The sequence below is a fragment of the Sinocyclocheilus rhinocerous genome, unplaced genomic scaffold (genome assembly GCF_001515625.1).
Source record: "Sinocyclocheilus rhinocerous isolate Xijiao unplaced genomic scaffold, SAMN03320098_v1.1 scaffold89, whole genome shotgun sequence".
NCBI classification, from domain to species: Eukaryota; Metazoa; Chordata; class Actinopteri; order Cypriniformes; family Cyprinidae; genus Sinocyclocheilus; species Sinocyclocheilus rhinocerous.
The window spans coordinates 489,866-512,345 of record NW_015653489.1 but is presented as its reverse complement, the minus strand read 5'-3'; the positions used below and the strand labels follow the sequence as shown (position 1 = coordinate 512,345).

The window sequence follows — 22,480 nt, the reverse complement described above, 5'->3', positions numbered from 1 at the left end:
TGTGACGGGCATCAAAAACAGACAACCAGATACTCAAAAACAGAGTAATATAGACAAGAGCATAGAGTTTAGTAGAGATGCTATGACATGTCCCTACCAATATCCAGCGACCACTGAAATGTCCCTAGCAATAATTTTGATCAAACAATTAAACATGTGTATGTATCTACTGTTGTAGTAATTTCTGCCACATCTGAAATAGGTCACACCATTGATATACCTGAGAGTTTAACATAAGGAGGCGAAGTGTTTAAAAACACATGTGCACAGTTCAGTTGAATGATAAAGTTTACCCTCTTTAACTTTGTTGTGTTCAACTGCTTCTCCTATTTGCTCTTTTTACATTGAACATCACTCTATATAGACTAATACAATCAGATACAACAATAATTTCTCAAATATTTATTACAATATATACTGATAAATTGAACATTCACGTCAATGGTATGAGATGACTGGATGATTTCAACTGATTTCATATTGAACTGTCACTAATCACTAACATTGATTCACTAACAAAAACAGATCAAAAGAGTCATTCATTTTCAAATTTCGACATCATTTGTAATGATTTTAAAAAGCACATAGTTCACCAGCCGTGAAGGCTGTATCTTTCCATTTAGGAGAATCTTTGGTTGCTTCCCAATTTGACGGCTTCATTCATTAATTTTCTTTTTTTTTTTTTCATTCATAATTTTTTTTACATCATCCTTCGCGTTGTCCACTCACCCATAAGCCTTTGCAGGCATTGCAATTTACAAAACAGAATTAGCAATTAAAAAAAAGTGGCCCTTCAGGAGCAGGACTGGACAATGATCAGTTTAAACATAGAGTTTGTGTTATAAATGCAGATGATCTCGAATGGTAATAATTGTCTTTCATGTGTGATGCCTTTTATTTTTCTTCTCTAAACTCTTAACTCAAGAAGCGTTTGAGTGCCCAAAACTGCGTACACTACAGTGTGTTTTTCAGAGTCTATTCTGGCTCTCGGGCCAGCATTGGTCTTCACAGCACTGCACATTTGTATGTTAATCTCTGCTAATGAGCTGATGATCTGATCTGTGTTAGGAAGAGATAGAAAATGTGCAGTGCTGAGGGTCCAGAGGAGTGAAAACCACTGCTGTAAATTAAAATCAGTCTGGATTAATGTTACTTCGATGATCCTTTGGCTCTACATCAGTAGAGGGCACTGTTGACATTCACTAAAACAGACAGAAACTCTATAATCACATAGAGGACTCTTCAACTTCTGGCTGATGTCTTAGAAGTTATTCTTCATATGTTTTTGAACCTTCCACAGACACAGACTTTGAAAATCTTTTTAAAAAATATGAATTAATGTTAAATTATAAGATGAAATATGGCACATCTGATGTGTGAATCATGACATAAAGGCTATTTACACTAGGCTAATTGCAAATAGTGACAGATTATATTTACACTAAATGCAAATACTGGCAGATAGTCTATACTATTTGCACCTTCTTTATGCACCAAGAGCTTGTAACACTCCAAAGAGAAAGGAAAAATTGAAATCGCATCATATGACCCCTTTAATGTTATACATTATAAAAACAGCATGCAATAATAGCATAATCAGTGAGCACTTTATTTCCACTTTTATGATATTTTCTTCATTTTCATTTTAAATTAACACTGGACTGATATTTGAGATGCCACCCTTTTTTTGCCTGGCTGGAGTGAGATATTGATGACATGGATTTAATACAAATATTTGAGGTTCCAACACTTCATTTTGAATGAAATAATGCAAATTACCCAAATACTTGGGCCTAGTGTTGCACTAGAACACTAGCACTTTTTAGGAACTCTCCCTTTTCATTTTACCTGCCATATATGCTGGTTTGCTAATAATGCAGTTAATATTACCAGTCAGATTTCTTATTTCTCAAGTCCAGTGCTGGTCTGAAGACCTTATGAGCAGATTTAGCTATTTATTTTGCAATGTCTTGTTACTTGGCATGAGATTTAGTCGGGAAGCGTGAGATTGTGAGGCAGAGTCTATAAGCGCGTGTCATCCCAAATGCGTAAGAGCTGGCAGTGAATGGGTGCCGTCAAAATGAGTCCAAACAGCTGATAGAAACATCACAATAATCCACACCACTCCAGTCCATCAGTTAACATCTTGTGAGGGGAAAAGATGCATGTTTGTAAGAAAGAAATCCATTTAAGAATTTAAACCCTTTCTTCTGGCTACAATAATCCATAATAACGTTTCCTCCAATGAAAAAGTTAATCTTCTGTTGTCTCTCACATCAAAATCCACCCACATATTTGTTTAGAGCTGTTTTGGACTGTTTTTACTTGTACACCGTGCTTGATCTGTGCATATTTCTCTCCTGATTCAGACAAAACCACTGGAGAAAGCAATATTATGGATTATGGACTCGTATTTTAGCAATTAGCAACGATTTGAAGTTAAAACACTTTAATGATGGGTTTGTTTCCTACAAACACACAACTCTTGTCTTCTCAAGCTCTTAACTGATGGACTGGAGTGGTGTGGATTACTTGTGGATTATTGTGATGTTTTTATCAGCTGTTTGGACTCTCATTCTGACGGCACCCATTCACTGCAGAGCATCCATTGGTTAATGCTAAATGTAATGCTACATTTCTCCAAATCTAATGACAAACAAACAAATCTACATCTTGAATGGCCTGAAGGTGAGAAAAAGTTCAGCAAATTTTCATTTTTGGGTGAACTATTCGTTTTGCACAATACATCATTTGAGATGTGGTTAAATGTCACCATGGTGAAAATAACTTTAAGGAAAAACTCTCGAGCATGCACGTATATACATTGTTAGTGAACAAATGGAATATTCTAAAGAGTTTATTTTCTATAGAAATGATCCAGTACACAAGTTTAATAATGCATGTATGTATGCAACCCTGTTATTTAACAAAACACTTGCAGTATGACTTGAAGTAATGTGATAATTGTTGGTTGAGGTGGTGTTTGAGTCATATAATTATGAATCCTGTAATAATGCTGCTGTGTGTCGCCCCCTAGCAGCAGCCAGAGGCGTAACTCACTGCGACGCTGCATACCTGAGGCCTGTACATTTAACATGCCCACCAACAACTTTTACTGCCATGCCGCATGTTTTTCTGGCATAATTGTAGTGGCGTTCAATCTGCTTAGGACTCACTAACGTTTAACAGAGCGCCGGAGGTGTTATGTGAAAGCACCTCTTTGATGTAAGTTTAGATGAGAAAATAAAGGTTTACAAGGCATCTAACCTCTACAAAAATAATTAGCAGGTATGCCATGAATGATTACATTATTCTAAAGGAATTCAATGGAAAGCACCCATGAAGGAATGAAAGAGGGAGGGGTGAACATCAAGGATTTATTTATTTATTTGTGTAAGTTGTGAAAGAATAACAGTTTTATAAAAGAAGTGTTGCATATACTGTCATTTGCTTCATATTATTTTATGCTCTTAATTCAGTATATTCTGATTCAGTAAACTTTCTGTACTTTACTCAAAATATTACATGAAAAAAGTTGATGGCAAGTCGAAACTAAATTCATTTTTGCTAGTTTATCATCTGATTTTGTCAAATCTTTACAGTATTTGTTACTCCAAATGTGCAGTTTTCACTCTGCAGTCATTATTGCTCACTGTGAATATTATTAAAGAGGATATTCTTCAGTTATTCAAGAGGTGCTTTGTATAAATTTGCCAAATTGAGCAGATTAGGGATGTGATGCCAGGTTAATTTCTCAATGGACTGGTAGCATGATATTGACTGCAAATTTTAATTATCCTTCCACCTTGCCACCACTTATTCTGCGTTATTTCAAATTCATATCAGCTCTCACATTTAAGTCTACTTGGTGGAAAGAAATTGTTTAATTCATGAAAGTTAGTAAATAGTCAGATGTTTCAAGTATTCTCCAGGCAGACCCAGTGCAGGGCTCAATTTGGACTAAATATCTTATTCTGTGTAAATCTTTCTGGAAATTGTGTTTTTTTAAAGAAATTAATACTTTTATTCAGCAAGATACATTGCTGAATGTAATGTTATCAGTAATATTGATTAAAAAAAAGCCTTATATTGTTATAAAATATATTTTGATTAAATTATGTTCTTTTGAATTTTTTATTCATCAAAGAATCCTGAAAAAGTGTCACAGGTTCCAAAAATTATTAAGAAGCAAAAACTGTTTCCAACACTTTTAATAAATCAGCGTAGAATTATTTCTAAAGGATCATGTGACACTAAAGACTGGAGTAATGATGCTAAAAAAATTCAGCTTCGATCACAGCAATAAATTATGTTTTAAAGTATATTAAAAGACAAAACTTAATCATATATATATAAGAGCCGATGTGTGTGTGTATAGTTCAGTCATGAAACTCTAGATGGTGCAGGCTGACGGGTATTAATGTAACTGATGATATTCACAGCGTTAAACAATTTGGCACAAGCTGATTGGTTCATGTTGCATACACAGCCAATGAGCTTGCTACTTTACATTTAAATGGCTGGTTAGCATTTACTTGAGCAGTAAACTTTGTGATGGGTTGATCGGCTACACTTCTGAGGAAAATGATGGAAAGCAAAGAAGTGCTTCATTTTGTGCCGGCCGGTAAGTTGAGCTGTGTTTTGTCAACTCTGGAAACATACAGACTTGATTGGATGCTGGATAGTCATGCTCAGCGGGGATGGAGACCTGTAAGTGGAAAGAGTTGTGCTCACTTATGGATTAGTTTGTCTCATGGGTAATTTGTCAAATCATTTGTTCTGTCTGAATTTGCTTAGGCTGGAAAATTACCAGGCAAGAGAAATGCTTCTCTTTTTAATCTTATCAGTTTTGAAGGATTGTGCATTATCATTGATTCCTATTATGTGAGAATCAACACTGCATATGGTACAGTGATGATAAGCATTTAGAAAAAAATAAAAATAAAATAAGAAAAGTCACAGTTACAGACAGTAACATAACGCTTGGAAATTTTGAGTAATACTGAGATGGGAATTTTTTTGGTAACACTTTATTTCGATAGTCCACTTTAGACATTCTATTAACAGTAAGTAACTTTGCAACTACATGTCAACTAGCAGTTAGTAGAGTATTAGTAGACTGTCTGCTTAATATCTTCTAACACTTTCTTTGTCAACATTCTACTAACCCTAAACCTACCCTGTCTACTCTGAGAGTTAGTAGACATGTAGATGCAAATTAATGAGAATTAGTTGACATGTAGTTACAAAGTTACGTATAGTTAATAGAATGTCTAAAGTGGACTATCGAAATAAAGTGTAACCATTTTTTTTTCTCTCTAAGAGGATTATTTTCTAAGATCTTTAAGAATTCTAAGAAGTTTTTAGCCAATACTCATGTTACGTATACTATTCAGTTCATTGCTGTGCAAAATTGGATGTAAACTGGTGTAAGAATGAGTCAGGCACAGGATTCAGCTGGTAATAAAACATTTTCAGATGCAAAGCAAATCTCATGATCTGTATATGCACCGAAATCACTAACAAATCCTGAATTAATAAAAAAAAAAAAAAGGAATGAGATTGCCAGAATAAATCTCTCACATCAAGCTTCATTGACTCCTGCTGATTGAATCACCTTTTTTCAGCTAAAGGACTCTTTGACATGACAGACAACAGGGATATACATGTAATTATTTATTATATATAATTATTATTATAAAAAGAAAAGCTCTCTTCACTGAAGAATCATCCATATATAATTGAATATATTCAGTCCGTCCGTCCTTAAGGAACAGCCCAACTATTTTAGGGTCAGTTCCAATTTACTGTAGTTCCTGCGAAAGGTACAGACCTTTTCATGGAACTATTATTTCTGTCAGCAGCACAGGACAGCACAGTCAGCAACAGGAAGTCAGCGAGCCTGCGAACAGGAAGTCTAGTGAGGCAAGCGGCAGAGAAAGATCATGTGTTTGGCATAGTCAGCAAAATATGTTTACAAGCTTTACATGACGGCAATGAGAACATTATCAGATTTAAAGATGTTGTGGAGTTTGATTAGCTGAGTGCTGTTACAAGTGTGCTGAAAGATGATAACAACACTGTTTTTATCATCTCCGCTGACTGTGTTTGCTCGTTCTAGACAGACTGACACAGTCTGTGCATTATTATTGTGATTTTTTTTCAGAAAGAACTCTTTCTGCAAGTTAACAACTGATACACCACCACATTTAGGTAGTGACTGTCCTTGTGGGCGAGTCATTTGATTCATTCAGCTTTACATGACGGCAATGAGAACATTATCAGATTTAAAGTTGTTGTGGAGTTTGATTAGCTGAGTGCTGTTACAAGTGTGCTGATGATAACAACACTGTTTTTATCATCTCCGTTGACTGTGTTTGCTCGTTCCAGACAGACTGACACAGTCTGTGCATTATTATTGTGATTTTTTTAGTAACTCTTTCTGCAAGTTAACAACTGATACGCCACCACATTTAGGTAGTGACTGTCCTTGTGGGCGAGTCATTTGATTCATTGATTCAACTGATTCATTAAAAAACGCTGATTTATTCAGAAATGAAACTTGACGAAACAAAAACAGTGTAGTAACTGATTACATGTAATCTGATTCCAAAAATCAAGTACTTGTAATTAGATTATATTATTTTACAATGCTTATAATTAGATTAAAGTTACTTTTTGATGGATTCATTGCATATTTATTCATACTTGTATACTTTATTGCATATTATTCATACATTCATAATTTATTGTTTTACTCCCATTCTTATTTTATTTATTTATTTATTTTTTAAATATGCTTTCTAATTGATCCTATCACTTATATACAGTTTGGGAAACCCTGCTGTAATGTAATGCTTCATGCATTCCATGATGTTGGTAACAAAGAATGGAATATATTTTCATTCTCTTTGTGCTATTTGTTGTTTTTCATTAATATGGTACACAATAATCCCATTCACGTCTATGTGATGAGCGAGTTAACTTAAAAGTACTCTAAAAGTAATCAAAAAATAGTCAGACTACATTATCTAATATATATATAAACCAGATTATGTTACTAACTGCGTCATGCAATTCGTAATTAGTAGGGGACTACAATTTGTAAGTAAAAGTGATGATAAAGACATTTATAATGTTACAAAAGATTTCTATTTCAGATAAATGCTGTCCTTCTGAACTTCCTTTTCATCAAAGAAACCTGAAAAAATTCTATTTTAGCTGTTTTCAACTTAATAATAATAATACATGTTTTTTGAGCAGCAAAGCAGAATATTAGAATGATTTCTGAAGGATCGTGTGGCTGGAGTAATGATTCTGAAAATTCAGCTTTGAAATCACATGAATAATGGACATTTTAAAATATACTCTGAAAACAGTTATTTTAAATAGTAAGATATTTCAGAATGTTACTGTTTTTGCTGTACTTTGGATCAAATAAATGCAGGCCTGGTGAGCAGAAGAGACTTATTTAAAAAGAACAGAGCGTGTCTAGTTGTAAAGTGGATGAATAACGTGATATAGAGGTATGGGTCAAGCTACAGCATAGCTAGCAGTACTAGATCCACTCACAAACAGTCTTTGAGACGCTCCTCGGCTTTTCCTTACTTTTTACACATTTGCTTGTTCAGTCTTTGCATATCAAATGCAATTTCACACTTGCGAGAGTGATTAGCTGTGATTAGCCTCGTGCCTACGGCCTAATACGGTCATAACAGACTCTTTCTCTTGTGATATTGCGTTATTATTTTCTTTGGCTGCTTGCTGCAGATGCTGTCTCTAGAGCTTAAGCACAGAACATCGCTTTAAGGCATCTATTAAGGACTCTCAGAGACCGTTTTGTCGCACACAGCCTGGATGTCCAGCCATTACAGGACTCGTGTGGCCCGAGGGCTGATGGGGTCCTGAAGTGAGAACAGAAATGACAATCGTTCCTCTAATCCCAGGTGTCACATGACCAGATTGTGGGGCGAACCAGTCCAGCAGGGAGGGATTTCCTCAAAGCGTTCTCGAAAGAAAATCCCCGGTTTTGCAGACGACCTAATAATTTATTTATTATTTAGCAAGCGTTCCTGTACAACAGATGATAATTTGTCACAAAGATATAACCGAATCCATTTGTCCAAGCCTGCAGGGTTGCGAGCTGCCCTGAGGCTCAAAGCGTCTAATGTGAGGACTGTTAGAACAAAGCAAGTCGTCTGCTAAATTAAAGATGGCGGGATGATGGTGAAGCCGCGGTCATTGGAGATAGAAACACCATGTGCTAAGAATATCCTACAGCCCGTGATACCATTTTTGTGCAGAGAATGACCTCTTTATCCCATCCACCCTGAAGAAAATATGTGGCCGTAAGCCTTCCATGCATGACGCTATGAGGGCTGGGGTAAATTGGATGAATTTCAATGATGGGAAATTTCCATGAAATCCCAGTCTCTTTGAGGGCCTGGAATAAGTGTTAGGGTAAAAGTCAGGATCCTGAATTCATAGTGGCTCATGACTGCTCTACACTCTATTGCCTCTCTTCAGTGCCATAATAATGCTCATTGCAACTGTTCATTTATTATTCATCTACTTACAGTAGAAGTAGTTGCATGGAATTTCCTCCTCACATTTTCATTCCTGTAAAGCATACAAGTGCCTTTTTGTTTTGTTTTTTTAATTCCTTCAAAAGTGATTTAGATTATAATTACTATAATACAATAAAACAATTGTTGTAATAAAGTAATAAATAATAATTAAGTAAATGCAAAGAATATACACTATCGTTCAGTTAGTGGGGATCAGAAAATGTTTAATGTTTTTTAAAGTAGTTTCTTATGCTCATTAAGGCTGCATTTATTTGATCAAAAATACAGGGAAAAATGTAATATTGTGAAATATTATTACGATGTAAAATAACGTTTTTCTATTTTAATATACATTAAAATCTATTTATTGCTGTGATGCAAAGCTGTATTTCCAGCATCATTACTCCAGTATAAAGTGTCACATGATCTTCAGAAATCATTCTAATATGCTGATTTATTATCAGTGCTGGAAACTGTTGCTGCTTCATATTTTTTTGGAACCTGTGATACTTTTTTTCAGGATTCTTTGATGAATAAAAAGTAAAAAAAAAAAAACGTTTATTTCAAATAGAAATATTTTCAAACAAAATACACTACCGTTCAAAAGTTTGGGGTCAGTAAATTTTTATTCTTTCTTTTTTGAAAGAAATTAAAACTTTTATTCGTAAATTATATTTTAAAGGATATTAAAATAGAAACCATTATTTTATATTGTAATAACATTTTGCATTATTACTGTTTTTTTCCCCGTATCTTTGATCAAATAAATGCAGCCTTGATGAGCATAAGAGACTTCTTTAAAAAACATTACAAGTCTTACTGATCCCAAACTTTTGAACGGTAGTGTATGTATAAAGAAAGAAATCATAAAGATTTTAAAAATAGGTTTAAAGGCCACATGAAATCAAAATAATTATTTTTAATTAAATATTCCAGTGTTCGTTATAAATGATTCATCCATGTACATATTTTTATTATTATTTTGTATCCTTGTAATTTTTCATCAGCATCATCCAGCAACCTGTCACTCATGAGATCTTCACAATTAGTAATTAGTAATTAGCAAACAACAATGATCCAATAAACTGACAAAATCTGCCGTTTCCGTTGTACATATGCTATAATAGGCAAGAAAGGACCATCATAATTTCTGTTTCATGCCAACTTTAAATTTTTTTCTTTGATTTTAGGGTTATATAACCTAGAAAAACTCTTGACGTCTTTTGTGAGATCCGCCATCAAGTAAAACCATGATAGCATCATAGTACATGTCCAAAAACCATAGTAGTACCAGCCCAGTAATTTTTACTCCTTTATTTTAAATTTGACGTTGTCGTAATTCCTCTTCTGACTACTGAAATTAATTTCACATTTACACACCTTGAAATATATGTAGAAATGCATTTGCATGACAATGTTTAGTTGATCAATTGAGACCCGTTTCTTCCACAGACGCTTCATCACCTGGACAGACAAGAAATGGCCACCCGTTCCAAAGGATGGGTGAGAACCAAACATTATTTAAATAAGATTTACCATGCCAAGTTCAGTTAGCGAGCTCTCTGTTAACTGGCAGACAAACAAAACAGGTTTACGAAGGCTGAGGGTGAAATCCGACGTGTGAAATACTGTAAGAGGAAACGTCTTGATCATATGATTGTGAATTTATTAAATATAACCATCTCAAATTCACCGTAATACACAGTAAATAGCATCAAAACTGCAGACGGCGAGTAAACTGACTTCACAGCGCATCACCCCAACAGCTGCAACCTCAGTTTATTCCTCATGTAGTTTAGCTCATGTCATGATTATACTCTTCCATGCAATGAAATAATTTATTGGGACGGCTATGGTTATATTGCTCTGTGTGCCTGGTTTTGTGCAGGTTTTTCTTTTATGAGGCCATGGGTGCATTGTGTAGCTTTAACAGATGGTGCATATATTTTTTGAGGGGTGATGCATCTGCAGTCAAGCCATAAATAGCGTTAAATAAATATTTCTACGCTCGAGATGAAAACGAGCATGATTCATTGAACAGGAAGTGAACACCTCTCAGCCTCCATATATAAATGCACGGTGCTATATTTCATCTACCAGCTGCAAAAGGTCACGTCAGACCCAGTTAGGCAGGGAAATGAGATTATAATAATCATCTTAAAGCTAAGAAAGACCTACTTAAGGAGCTCTATTGTGACATGTTGATGTCTCAGAGCTGCGAGACGCCGAAACAGAGGACAGCGGAGAAGAGAGCCGGAGGAAACGAGACACGCTCGCCGTCCCGCCGGACAGAAGTCACTACGAGACGAACGTTCAGCCGAGCATCTCAGGTCAGAGCGTGTGATGCATCTGAGTGCTGCTTTGGATCTGTGTGTGATGTGCATGTTTGTGTGTGTGTGTGTGTGGGTGGGTGGCTCAGATGAGATTCTCTTTGAGAGTACTTCAAAAATCTCAAAAAATCATTGTGATTGTTGCCCGAGGTATAGACGAATCCCGGCAGTCTCATCCGTCTGCAGCAGAAATTCTCTGTGTTCACTTCGGGCCTTAAAAACAATCAGTATTGTTTTCATGTTTGGACTGATGTGTTTACAGCACTGGGGAAGCAGGCTGTGCCAGGTCTTATTCCTAAGTGACTGCGGTGTCAGGGTTCAGGGAGCACAATGCACTTCTAACGTGCAGACTTGGAGACTCTTTGACTATTTATAACCAGCGAGACATAATACAGAGGGCTCCGAGATAATGAAGGAAAACGCATCTTCTGGGAGGCCTGGCTCAGTGGTCTGTCCTTCAAACTCATGCATCCATGTAACAGCACAAGGGTTTTAACAATTTATCACTTTTTCCCCTCTTTTCCTCCTATGAATAGACGCTGATGCTTCAGGATTTGGCCTTCTGCATACATCAAGAAGAGTAAGCCTTTCTTACTAAGGCTCTTTCATCATTTACATCCGTTGTTTAATTGATGCATTTATGGCTGGGCTTCCTCAGTCGTGCATTTCTCTCATTTTTATGGTCTAAAGTTATGAGATGGAATTCATAAACATTATAAATGTACACTTCTAATTACGATTTTTTACTGTTTTTGAAAGAAGTCTTATATGCTCATCAAGGATGCGTGCAATAATACAATAAAAAACAGTAATAATGTAGAATAATATTACAATAACTTTGATTATTAAAAAGATTAAAATAACTTTTCTATTTAAATATATTTTAAAATTTCAGCTATTTATGATGGTAAAGCTGAATTTTTAGCATCATTAGTCCAGTCTTCAGTGTCACATGATCCTTCATAAATCATTCTAATATGCACAATATTAAAGTTTTTACTGTATTTTTGATTAAGTAAACACAGCAGAAGAGACTTCTTTTAAAAAACATTAAAAATCCTACTTATTCCAAACTTCTGATTGGTTGTGTTAAAAAGTGTAGTGTAGTATAAAAAAATGTTTTACAATAAAAATAACTTTTTGATTAAAAATATTATTTTACTAAAAATGAACAATTCCAGTTATTTTAAATGATCTTAGTATTTTAAAACAATTATATTAATTAATATAATATTATAATGTTGTATTGCACGTGTTTATAGCTTTGCATATTCAATATGCAAGCCACAAACAATACCATTAATAATGGGTCATTTATTTCAGTTAATTGGTTTGTTTGGGCAAGTTTTGTTTAAAAAAAAATTGATTCACTGATTCAGAATCACTCAGTGGTCCAGTAAAATAAATATCTAGTAATGTTACAAACATACAAATACACTACTTTGATTCTGTGAGCAATGCCAACGGGTTCGCTTTGAATAAAACTATGTGTAAATGTAATGCAAATGCTTTGAGAATTGGTTTAAATGCTTGATTAAAAAGAACCAGATTCAAAGAATCATTGATAAACAGGCTTCGTTGCCAAGCAACCCCTTTAGAGCTCTTCTTTCTTGCTGCAGTATGTGAAGCTGGTGGATTTCCAGGAGGAGGTGAGAGCTCACCGGGATCTGGATGGGTTTTTGGCCCAGGCCAGCATCCTGCTGGACGAGAGGGCGTCCTCCCTGGATGAAGTGCTGCGCAGAATGCTGGAGCATGTGGCCACGGACGGCCAGGGCAGCTGCAATGCGGAGGAGGTCATGAGTGCTCTGTTCACAGACGCCGGAGGACAGGAGGCCAACGGTGAGCAGCGGGCCGTCTGCCCCAAGGGCCACAGGTCATCTATAGTCTAGCAGTCCAGAAATCCAGGGCAAACCCTCAGAGGATGAGCTTAATGGAAGACCCGCTGTCTTTAAAAAACTAAAAAAAAGGGAATGTGTTTTACTGTATTCTCTCTCTCTCTCTCTCTGTTGAAGTTCACTTGTTGACCGAGACCATTCAGGGAGTGACAGCGACAGCCACTGGAGTTCGCTACCAGCAGTCCTGGCTCTGTGTGCTGTATGTAGACCTTAAACATCAATAATTAAGCACTTAAAATACATACATATATATCTAAGTCTATTTTTGAACCATAGCCATATGTAGTCCACCTGTATGTTTTTTTCCAGTAGAGCATACTGTAAATATCGAATATCTCTTTATGACCAGGGATCCTGGAGTTACATTTTAAGCCTATAATATACATGCATATAGTGCAATGTTAAAGCATTTACATACTTTTATGTATCTTTATGGTGATACCATTAAAATAATAATTGCACTTTGTGCATATACAGTAAATGTACATTTTTATTTGCAAATTTACAAAAGTTTGCAATAATTACGTTTTTTTTAAAATGCTTTTTAATAAGCATTATCTTATGCTCACCAAGGCTGGTTTATTAGATATAAAGAATACAGTAAAAATAGTAATATTGTGAATTATTGATAAAATTTAAAATAACTGATTCTGTTTGAATATATTTTAAAATGTAATTTATTCCCGTAATGGAAAATGTGAATTTTCAGCATTATTACTCCAGTCAAGAAACATTTCTTATTTTTATCAATGTTGAAAACAGTTTTTGCTTCTTAATATATTTATGATGCATTACCATTCACAAGTTTATGGTAAGTGCAAAAAAAGAAAAAAGAAAAACAAATGAAAAAGCTATTAATATTTTTATTCAGCAAGGATGCCATTAAATCAATCAAAAGTGACAGAAAAGACATTTATAATGTAAAAAAATATATATATTTCTATTCATCAAAGCATCCAAAGCAAAAATATTAAGCAGCAAAAACTGTTTTCAACATTGATAATAATCAGAAATGTTTCTTGAGCAGCAAATCAGCATATTAGAATGATTTCTGAAGATCATGTGACACTGAAGACTGCAGTAATGATGCTGAAAATTCAGCTTTGATCACAGAAATAAATTACATTTTACACTATATTCACATAGAAAACAGCTTTTTTAATTGTATAATATTTCACATTGTTTCTGTTTTTATATTTCTGTAAAAAAGCTATTAATATTTTTATTCAGCAAGGATGCCATTAAATCAATCAAAAGTGACAGAAAAGACATTTATAATGTAAAAAAAAAATATCTATTTCTATTCATCAAAGCATCCAAAGCAAAAATATTAAGCAGCAAAAACTGTTTTCAACATTGATAATAATCAGAAATGTTTCTTGAGCAGCAAATCAGCATATTAGAATGATTTCTGAAGATCATGTGACACTGAAGACTGCAGTAATGATGCTGAAAATTCAGCTTTGATCACAGAAATAAATTACATTTTACACTATATTCACATAGAAAACAGCTTTTTTAATTGTATAATATTTCACATTGTTTCTGTTTTTATATTTCTGTATATTTGATCAAATAAATGCATCCTTGGTGAGAATTTGAACTTTTTACAAACTTTCTGCTGCCAGTTTATATTATGCACCCTATTTATGTTAGGAAATAGCAACTGAGATGTACACAATTATTTATTTTACACAATTTTACTTTGAACACAAAAAATGCATGCCTAGAAGCAATCAAGCAGGCACATTTATTGGCTGATGCAGATATTAACTAAATATCAAATCTGATCAGCCCAGCCTATCTATCTGTCTATTTAATCATTTATTTACATTTAATCATATATATGTCTGATGAAACGTGTGTGCCCTTCTGTATTCAGCTGTAACGTGAAGAGTCTTCAGAGACGCTGCGTCTGTGTTTCGCGTCTGGAGCGGCCGCAGAACTGGGGTGTGAACTGCTGCGAGGTTCGCTACGTTATCCTCATCCTGGCACCGCCTCGCACAGTAAGCCGCTCCTTTCACCTATCATCACCTAGAGTGTCAAAAACACATATTTGTATTATCACTGCTGTGTGCTAATTTGCAATTCTTTCAAACCGTGTCAATTTTTACACTTGAAGTCTTCAGGTTTTTTATTTTTTTATCTGTAGTGTTACTTTTAGCATCTCAGATCTATTTAAGCCTCTATTGTAATTTTCCTCTTCCGTACCCTGCAGAAAAGCACAAAGACCGCCATAGAGCTCGGCCGCACGTTTGCCACCTTGTTCTCAGACATCTCGTTTAGACAGAAACTCCTGGAAACGAAGACCCAGGAGGACTTCAAGCAGGAGCTGGTGATTCAAAGGCAGCGGCTCTCCACTGCCATCCAGAAGCCCTCGCTGGAGGAAGAGACCGACCCACACAGCAACAAACCACTCAAGGTCTGGAGCCAAGAGAGCCTCGGGGCATGTAAATGACTTGGCCAACCAATTATCTGCTCAGTCTGCCGGTTAACTTAATGTTGGGTTTTCTCTGTGGGCCGTGAAGTGCTGCACTCTTCACATATACACACACCGCCCTCACATTATGCTGCACTAGTGGTGCAACCCATCACAAAACTCATCATTTTACCATTTTTGAGTCTCGGATTGGATCATTTATCGAATAAAAAAAAATTGCTTTTCATTTATTACTTAAAGAACACTTTAAGTACTTTGATACCACATCAAAAACTACTGGCCTAAATATTAAAGTTCATAAACATCATTAAAGACAACTGAAAAGTCAGTAATAAAATAATAGCAAATACACAAATTACTAGCATAGATGAATACAGTATAACAACATTACAAATAAAGTCAGTAACAGTAGTATTCAGGTACAGAAATCTAATAAGTGTAAAATAAGAATAGTGTATAAATTAAATACAGATTACTCTTTGTTAAAGCTGTATTTTGTTGTTTGATTAGCATTAATGATGCAGACAGCAGCAGGTATTTATAGGCTGCTGTCTCTTTAAGACCAAATGCACGAACCGAATATACTGACACACATCCGGTTTCTTTCTCAAAATGTTACGTTCACTTAATAAATCACCGAATGTGTTTCTCTTTTGACATATACAGTGCTTCATGGGGGTAGGTTTGATTTTGACATTGGTGGGGACATAATGGCAGATTTTTTTTCCTCTTCCACCTTAGAAATGTTGACCATCATAATTGTACCCAACAGTTAAAACATAAAACTTCTTGAGATTATCTGAATACTGCAGTAATGATGCTGAAAATGCAGCGTCGATAAGTTTACAATATATTGAAATAGAAAACAGTAATTTTAAATTATAATAATATGTCACACAATGTTTTTTATTGTATATTTGATCAAATAAATGCAGCCTTGATTAGCATAAGACTTTTTTCAAAAATAAATAAGCATCTCCTTTTACTAACCATTGGTTGGTTTCTTGAAAAATGCCTCAATTTTCACGTTTCACAGCTTATCCTCTTTGTAGTAAGTGTTCGTTGTATTCTGTCACTAGGATTATTCACACATTCCCCCTATAATGTAATTATTTCAGAGATTCAAGAACAGATTTTCCATTATATTTCTTTTCCTACTGCATAATAAGAGATAGAACATTTCCAAGCGCATTCTGGATCTGGCATCTGGATCACAAATAAATAACAATTTTCCATCTTGTGATATTTTACAACAACACGTTTTTTTGTTAAGGTTTACATGTTTATGCACTTAGGATTTGATGAGCTCTGTGTTTATGTATTCAAAAAACATTATCAGCATATTTTTTCACTTCCAAATATCCTTTTGTGCCCAGGTAAAAGATTTCCTCCGAGCAGGTCGTGGCATTTATGAAGACCTGTGCCGCAGGCTTCCGTTGTACCTGTCGGACTTCACAGATGGCGAGTCTCTGGTTGACTTCACTTTTACTAGAAATAACAGAAATCTCTCTGTTTGCTCGGGCTGAGGTGTTTGCTGCTGTGTGGCTTCTCTCTCCAGGGATTCTGGACGCTAACAGATCTTTGCTGAAGTACACCACCACAGCCATCTTCCTCTACATCGCCATCCTGCTGCCGGCCATTGCGTTCGGCTCTCTGAATGACGAGAGCACACAAGGAGAGATAGGTCTGTGCTCAAATTATAAAGTTAATCATTTATAGTCGTTAGCTGGTTATAGCTGGCCTAGATGGATGATCAGCTGGACTACATTGGTAGACCATCTTGGTCTAGCTGATGGACCACCTTGGACCAGAAGCACACCAACTACACTCTTGAATATACAGGTTCCAAAAGTTTTTTTTTAATGCCATAGAACTATTTTGGGTTCCTCTTTGGGTTCCTTCTAGGGAACAGTTCTCAAAAGAAGCATTTCTTTTTAATTTTTCCATTTTTCTTGGTACAATTTTAGAAATAAAGATGGCAAAAGGTGGTTTTCACAGTGATGAAATAGAAGAACCATTTTTGGTTCTCTAAAGAACATTTCAGAGAACAGTTCCTAGAATAATATTTTTTTTTACTTAGTGTGAACAATATTTTAAAAAATCTAAAGGACCTTTTTCCACTATAAAAAAACCTTTTGTTCTACACTCTTAAAAATAAAGGTTCCAAAAGGCTTTTTTTTTTTTTTTGGGTTCCTTTTTGTGAACATTTCTTAACTCTCTGTGCCTCTTCATTTTTGGGTTCCCTTTCAGTCGGTCACTCTCGACGTCACGTCGGATGACCGACGAATTGGAATTGGGATCTCGCTTAGAGAGACCAATCCACTTCGAGTGTAAACTAAACGAGCCAATGCACATTGGCATGCGATTATTGCATCCAGCTGCTGCTGATCACAGCGTGAGTATAAGTAGGCAGCAGATGCTACTCACGCTGTGATCAGCAGCAGCTGGATGCAATAATCGCATGCCAATGTGCATTGGCTCGTTTAGTTTACACTCGAAGTGGATTGGTCTCTCTAAGCGAGATCCCAATTCCAATTCGTCGGTCATCCGACGTGACGTCTCCGTTCCCTCCTTCAGGGAACGAGGGTTACATACGTAACCGAGACGTTACACTTGGTAGCGTTGTGGTCAAAAGTGACCACACTACCTTGAAATGTAACTCAGGAAAATCAATGTAAATGTAATGTATATTTTTGTTCAATAATATATTTGGTTATTTAAAATTCTGAGGGGATTTTAAGATACCTTTTTAAGATTTTTTTCTGCTGTCATTTTTGTCTGCTACAGTACCAAGTGTTATTTTTTTAATTTTCGACCCTTTAACATATCCAAATCATGTCCATGATTGTTTTGTGTGCTCACATAGCCAAGTGTCGCCAAGTGTCATCTCAATCCGATGATTTTCTGTCAAAAGTGACTGAAGACGCCCAGACGGTTAAACATTTGAACAATCCAAAGAACCTTTTCCACTATAAATAAATTTTGTGGAATGTAAAAGTTTTACAAATAAAGGTTCTTCATTGGCATCGATGGTTCAATCAATAACCTTTCACATCCATTTAAACTTTCCATTGCACAAAAGGTTCTTTATAGTGGAAAAAGCTTCTTCAGATTTCTAACTCTTTCCCTGTCAGCATTATTTATTTATTTATTTTTAAAGTTGCCAGCCACCGCCAGCATTTTTGATCATTTGCAGAAGTTTCATGGGCCCCAGAATGTTTTGCTGTATGAATATCTGAACATGCAGTGTGTCAAAGCAAAGAACTAGAGCCTCTGCTTACAAAACAAACCATTTTATTCTAGTTTCATGCTTTCTTTTTTTTTTTTTTAAATCAATATTTGATTGTGGGTAAGTTTCATAAAAAAAAAAAAAAAGTTGAACAAAAAAGCTGAGAAAATCGTGTTTTTGTCAAAGACTACGTCTGGATGGGATTTAGGTCGATTATCAAAACATAGATGGAGTGGATCACTTCATCAACACCTCCTAAGCTTCTCAGTCCTAAACCACTTCCTGTGACTGTCGACATTTCATATGGTAACGTTAGGCAGTTTTGATTTATCTGCTGTTTAATGTTTGATTATCACATTATTTTACATATCCATCTGCTTGTTTCTGCTTCTTTGCCTGTGTTCTGAGACAAATATGGTTCCTCTGGGAACTGATCTCTGAAAGGTTCTTTGAGGAACCAAAAATGGCTCTTCTATGACATTGCTTTGAAAACACCCTTTCGGAACCTTTATTTAAAGGAATGGTTCACCCAAAAATGAAAATTCTGTCATTAATTACTCACCCTCGTCTTTCCAAACTCGTAAGACCTTCGTTCATCTTCGGAACGCAAATTAAGATATTTTTGATGAAATCTGAGAGCTCTCTGACCCTGCATAGACAGCAAGGATCCTAACACTATCAAGGCTCAGAAACGTAGCAAGGAGATCGTTAAAATAATCCATGTGACATCAGTGGTTCAACTGTAATTTTACAAAGCTACGAGAATACTTTTTGTTCACAAAAGATAACGTATGTACGCAGATACATTGTTTACGTTCAGATCAAAGTGCAAACAATGTAATTTTACTGCAGTGTAAAATAAAATGAGTATTGCCATTATTAGTATTATTATTTTCATTAAATACAGATTTTTATTTTACAGTATAATACCATTATTGAAATTTTATAATTTAATAAAAGAAAATAATATTTTGAATTATGATTATGATTATTATTATTTATTATCATTGTTTTTATTATCTAAATGGGTTCCGTAAAAACAACAGAATGTGTCCTGAAACAGCTGAAGTGCTATAAATATATATATGACAAACTATATATTCTCCTTCTTTTTTGTCCTTAACTGATCACATGCCTGATGTACATATCAATGTTATATTGTTCATATCACAAACCCCAAAACTTGTTCTGCACCATTTGCACTATAGACATGATAAAAACACAAGAAATGTGAATTGTTGAAGTATGCTATTACTTTTCTAAGCAATCAGATTTACGATATCTTGAGATCAGAATATTATAAAGACTTGGGGATGATTTCTCAATGTTTTCGGTCAGTATGCAACCAGCTAGTAACCAGGTAGCAACCACCTAGAACACCCTAGTAATTGCAAAGCAAAGCTAAAGCCCGCTTAAAGCACCGAAACAACTTGCTGACAACCACCCATAACACCCTAGAATTGTGGTGGAGTTTTACACAAACATGCACCTCACTTATTTGCTTGAGAAAATGTAACAATCCAGTTGTCTTTTACTGATGTATGAAATCTCCTCAGGCAGACACCACATTCTGATATAACTCAGATTCCTCTGCTATGGCCTCTCTCTGTAGCATAAACATCCATCATAAAAAATGTGCTGTCCTGTCGTGTGTGTGGTAATCTCTGTTTGTGGCGTGCCTTGATTTTGTTGTTATGTCTTGGTTTGTGCTCTGTTGCTTTGATAAAAGTAAAGATGAGCTGTTCACTGTGTGCTATGTGTCCTCTCAGCTCCACAGAAGAAGTGATAGCTTTGTTCATCTCCATTGCCTTTGTGGGCGACGCTTTGAAAGGCACCATAAAGAGTAAGTTCAGAGCTCTGACATGTAAAAGGACCACAGGCGTTGCTGAAACTAATATCCAAACTAGAGCAGGCTTGTAAAATCTCAGAAAGAAATCATTAATGATGATTTAACAACAGGGAGGTTTAAGTGAGAAAGAAATGGGGAGAGAATGTAAATGTCTTGATGCATTTTGATGTAAGAATATTGTTGATGATATTTCCGTTTGGTGTGGTTTAAAGGGATAGTTCACCCAAAAATGAAAATTCTGTCATCATTTACTCGCCCTCAAGTTGTTTAAATCAACGTACTTTGTTCTTTGGAACACAAAAGAAGATATTTTATAGAATGTTGGTAACCAAGCCGTTTTCGACAAAGAAAAATAACATGGGCACATTTCTCAAAATATAGAATGACATGAGGATGAGTAAATGATGACAGAATTTTAATTTTAATTTTGGTGAACTATCCCTTTAAAACAATACTGTACCCAATAATTTTTTTATTTGTCATGTGCTCCCCATCATGGCATTCCAAACCTGTAATTTTATCCCATTCCATGGAAAATAAAAAGAGTCGTTTAAAGCAAAATGTTCAAGCAGCTCTTTTCCAGCTCTATTCAGTAATAGTAAATCGAAACTGTGGCTGCTAAATTCCAAAAATAATAAAAAGATACATAGAGTAACATAAAAGTTACCCGTATGACTTGTTTTCAGCAAATAATAGGGTAGGGGTCACACATGTGCGAAATTGGTAAAAAATGATATACAATATATATATATATTGTGATTTTTCGATAGGGATAATTAAACAATATTCTGCTGAGTGTGTTTTTGTGTTGGTATCTTGGCTGGTTTAGGCCAGTGATGAATAAATAAATATGACACTAAAACCGTCCCTGTCTTAATTAATGATTAATTGATTCATTCATTCAAATGATTAGTTCAAAACGGCTGATTCATTTAGAAATGAAGCAACTGGCTGACTTTATGAATGGATCATTGAATCATTGACTTGATTAATGATTAATTAATAAACAGATTCATTCAGAAACGAAACACCGCAGTGTCGCTCTTAGACGCACAACTGTTCTGCTCCGGCTTTGATTGGAGCTATTTTCATTGTCAAAAACAGAAAAAAACAGACAATATTGTGTCCAAAATGTAACTCACTCAATATTAGCTTCTTGTTTGTTGAACTGTTGTATAAAATTAATATCACATTTGCAATCACACTCACACACTAATGTTGTTTGTGTGATATTACTTAACTATGTAAATATACATACAAATATACAAAACAAAAAACCCATACAGGGATATTTTTGCTTTCATATCTTAAATTATAGGGGCATATTAACTGCATTCTGATATGCTTTATCACACAGTAAATGCTTTTAGACTCTCAAGACGTGTTTTTGTTTGTTTTTTGCAAACAAAAGTGACATACTCCATAATGTCAGCTCACATATCGCTAAAACAGCTATTATGATATTATCGCAGATGATAATTATTGCACACCCCTATAATAGGGTAACTTAAATTTTGGTATTATTATTGCTTCAGAAGAGCCCCTGTTTCCATTCACTTTCATTGAATGGAAAAGAGCAGCATGAACATTCTGCCTAAGATCTCTTTTTAGGTTTCAGAAAAATCTAATGCATTTGGAAAACCCGCATTTGGAAATTATGACCGATTTGTTGTTTCTGGGTGCACTAGTCTTTTTAGAATTTTTTTTTTTTATTTATGATTCACTTAATTGCTGTCCACTATATCTCTCTTTTCTCTCAGTATTTCATAAATATTATCATGGCCTTACACTAGTCAACGGAAGCACAGAGGAACTGCATGGTCTGGGTGTGATACTTCATCAGGGAGTGAACGGAACAGAGAATGGAGGCATCTCACTGCCTGCAACAATGGTTCTGTGCACCAGGGAGCGCCCTATTCTCTGCCTGCTGCTGATGCTGGGAACACTGTGGCTGGGCTATGCCCTCTTCCTCATCAAGAGAAGGTCATTATAGGCTGGTTTACTGTAATCAGCATTAGTTGTTAATGCTTGGTCATCTGATCTAACATACTTCATTTAAACTAAATTGGTTTCAAGTAATACAGAATGACTTGGCTTCACAGAGAGGAAATAAAACAGTTAATCATGGTCATATTACTGTGGAAGCCTGCTTCCCCCACTGAATAAAAAA

At 35.3% G+C, this 22,480-nt stretch overlaps 1 protein-coding gene across 1 annotated transcript in view; it reads left to right on the top strand.

Moving 5' to 3' along the window:
• The first annotated feature begins 4,547 nt into the window (after positions 1-4,547).
• Positions 4,548-22,480, top strand: part of LOC107716366 (sodium bicarbonate transporter-like protein 11) — a 31,375-nt gene continuing 13,442 nt past the window's right edge. Inside the window, exons 1-12 of the mRNA XM_016522776.1 lie at positions 4,548-4,624; positions 10,020-10,070; positions 10,781-10,897; positions 11,434-11,477; positions 12,517-12,736; positions 12,910-12,991; positions 14,675-14,798; positions 15,011-15,214; positions 16,609-16,693; positions 16,791-16,916; positions 20,191-20,304; positions 22,071-22,293. Of these exons, the coding sequence (XP_016378262.1) occupies positions 4,585-4,624; positions 10,020-10,070; positions 10,781-10,897; positions 11,434-11,477; positions 12,517-12,736; positions 12,910-12,991; positions 14,675-14,798; positions 15,011-15,214; positions 16,609-16,693; positions 16,791-16,916; positions 20,191-20,304; positions 22,071-22,293 (1,430 nt within the window). The 5' untranslated portion in view covers positions 4,548-4,584. The remainder of the gene's footprint in view (positions 4,625-10,019; positions 10,071-10,780; positions 10,898-11,433; positions 11,478-12,516; positions 12,737-12,909; positions 12,992-14,674; positions 14,799-15,010; positions 15,215-16,608; positions 16,694-16,790; positions 16,917-20,190; positions 20,305-22,070; positions 22,294-22,480) is intronic.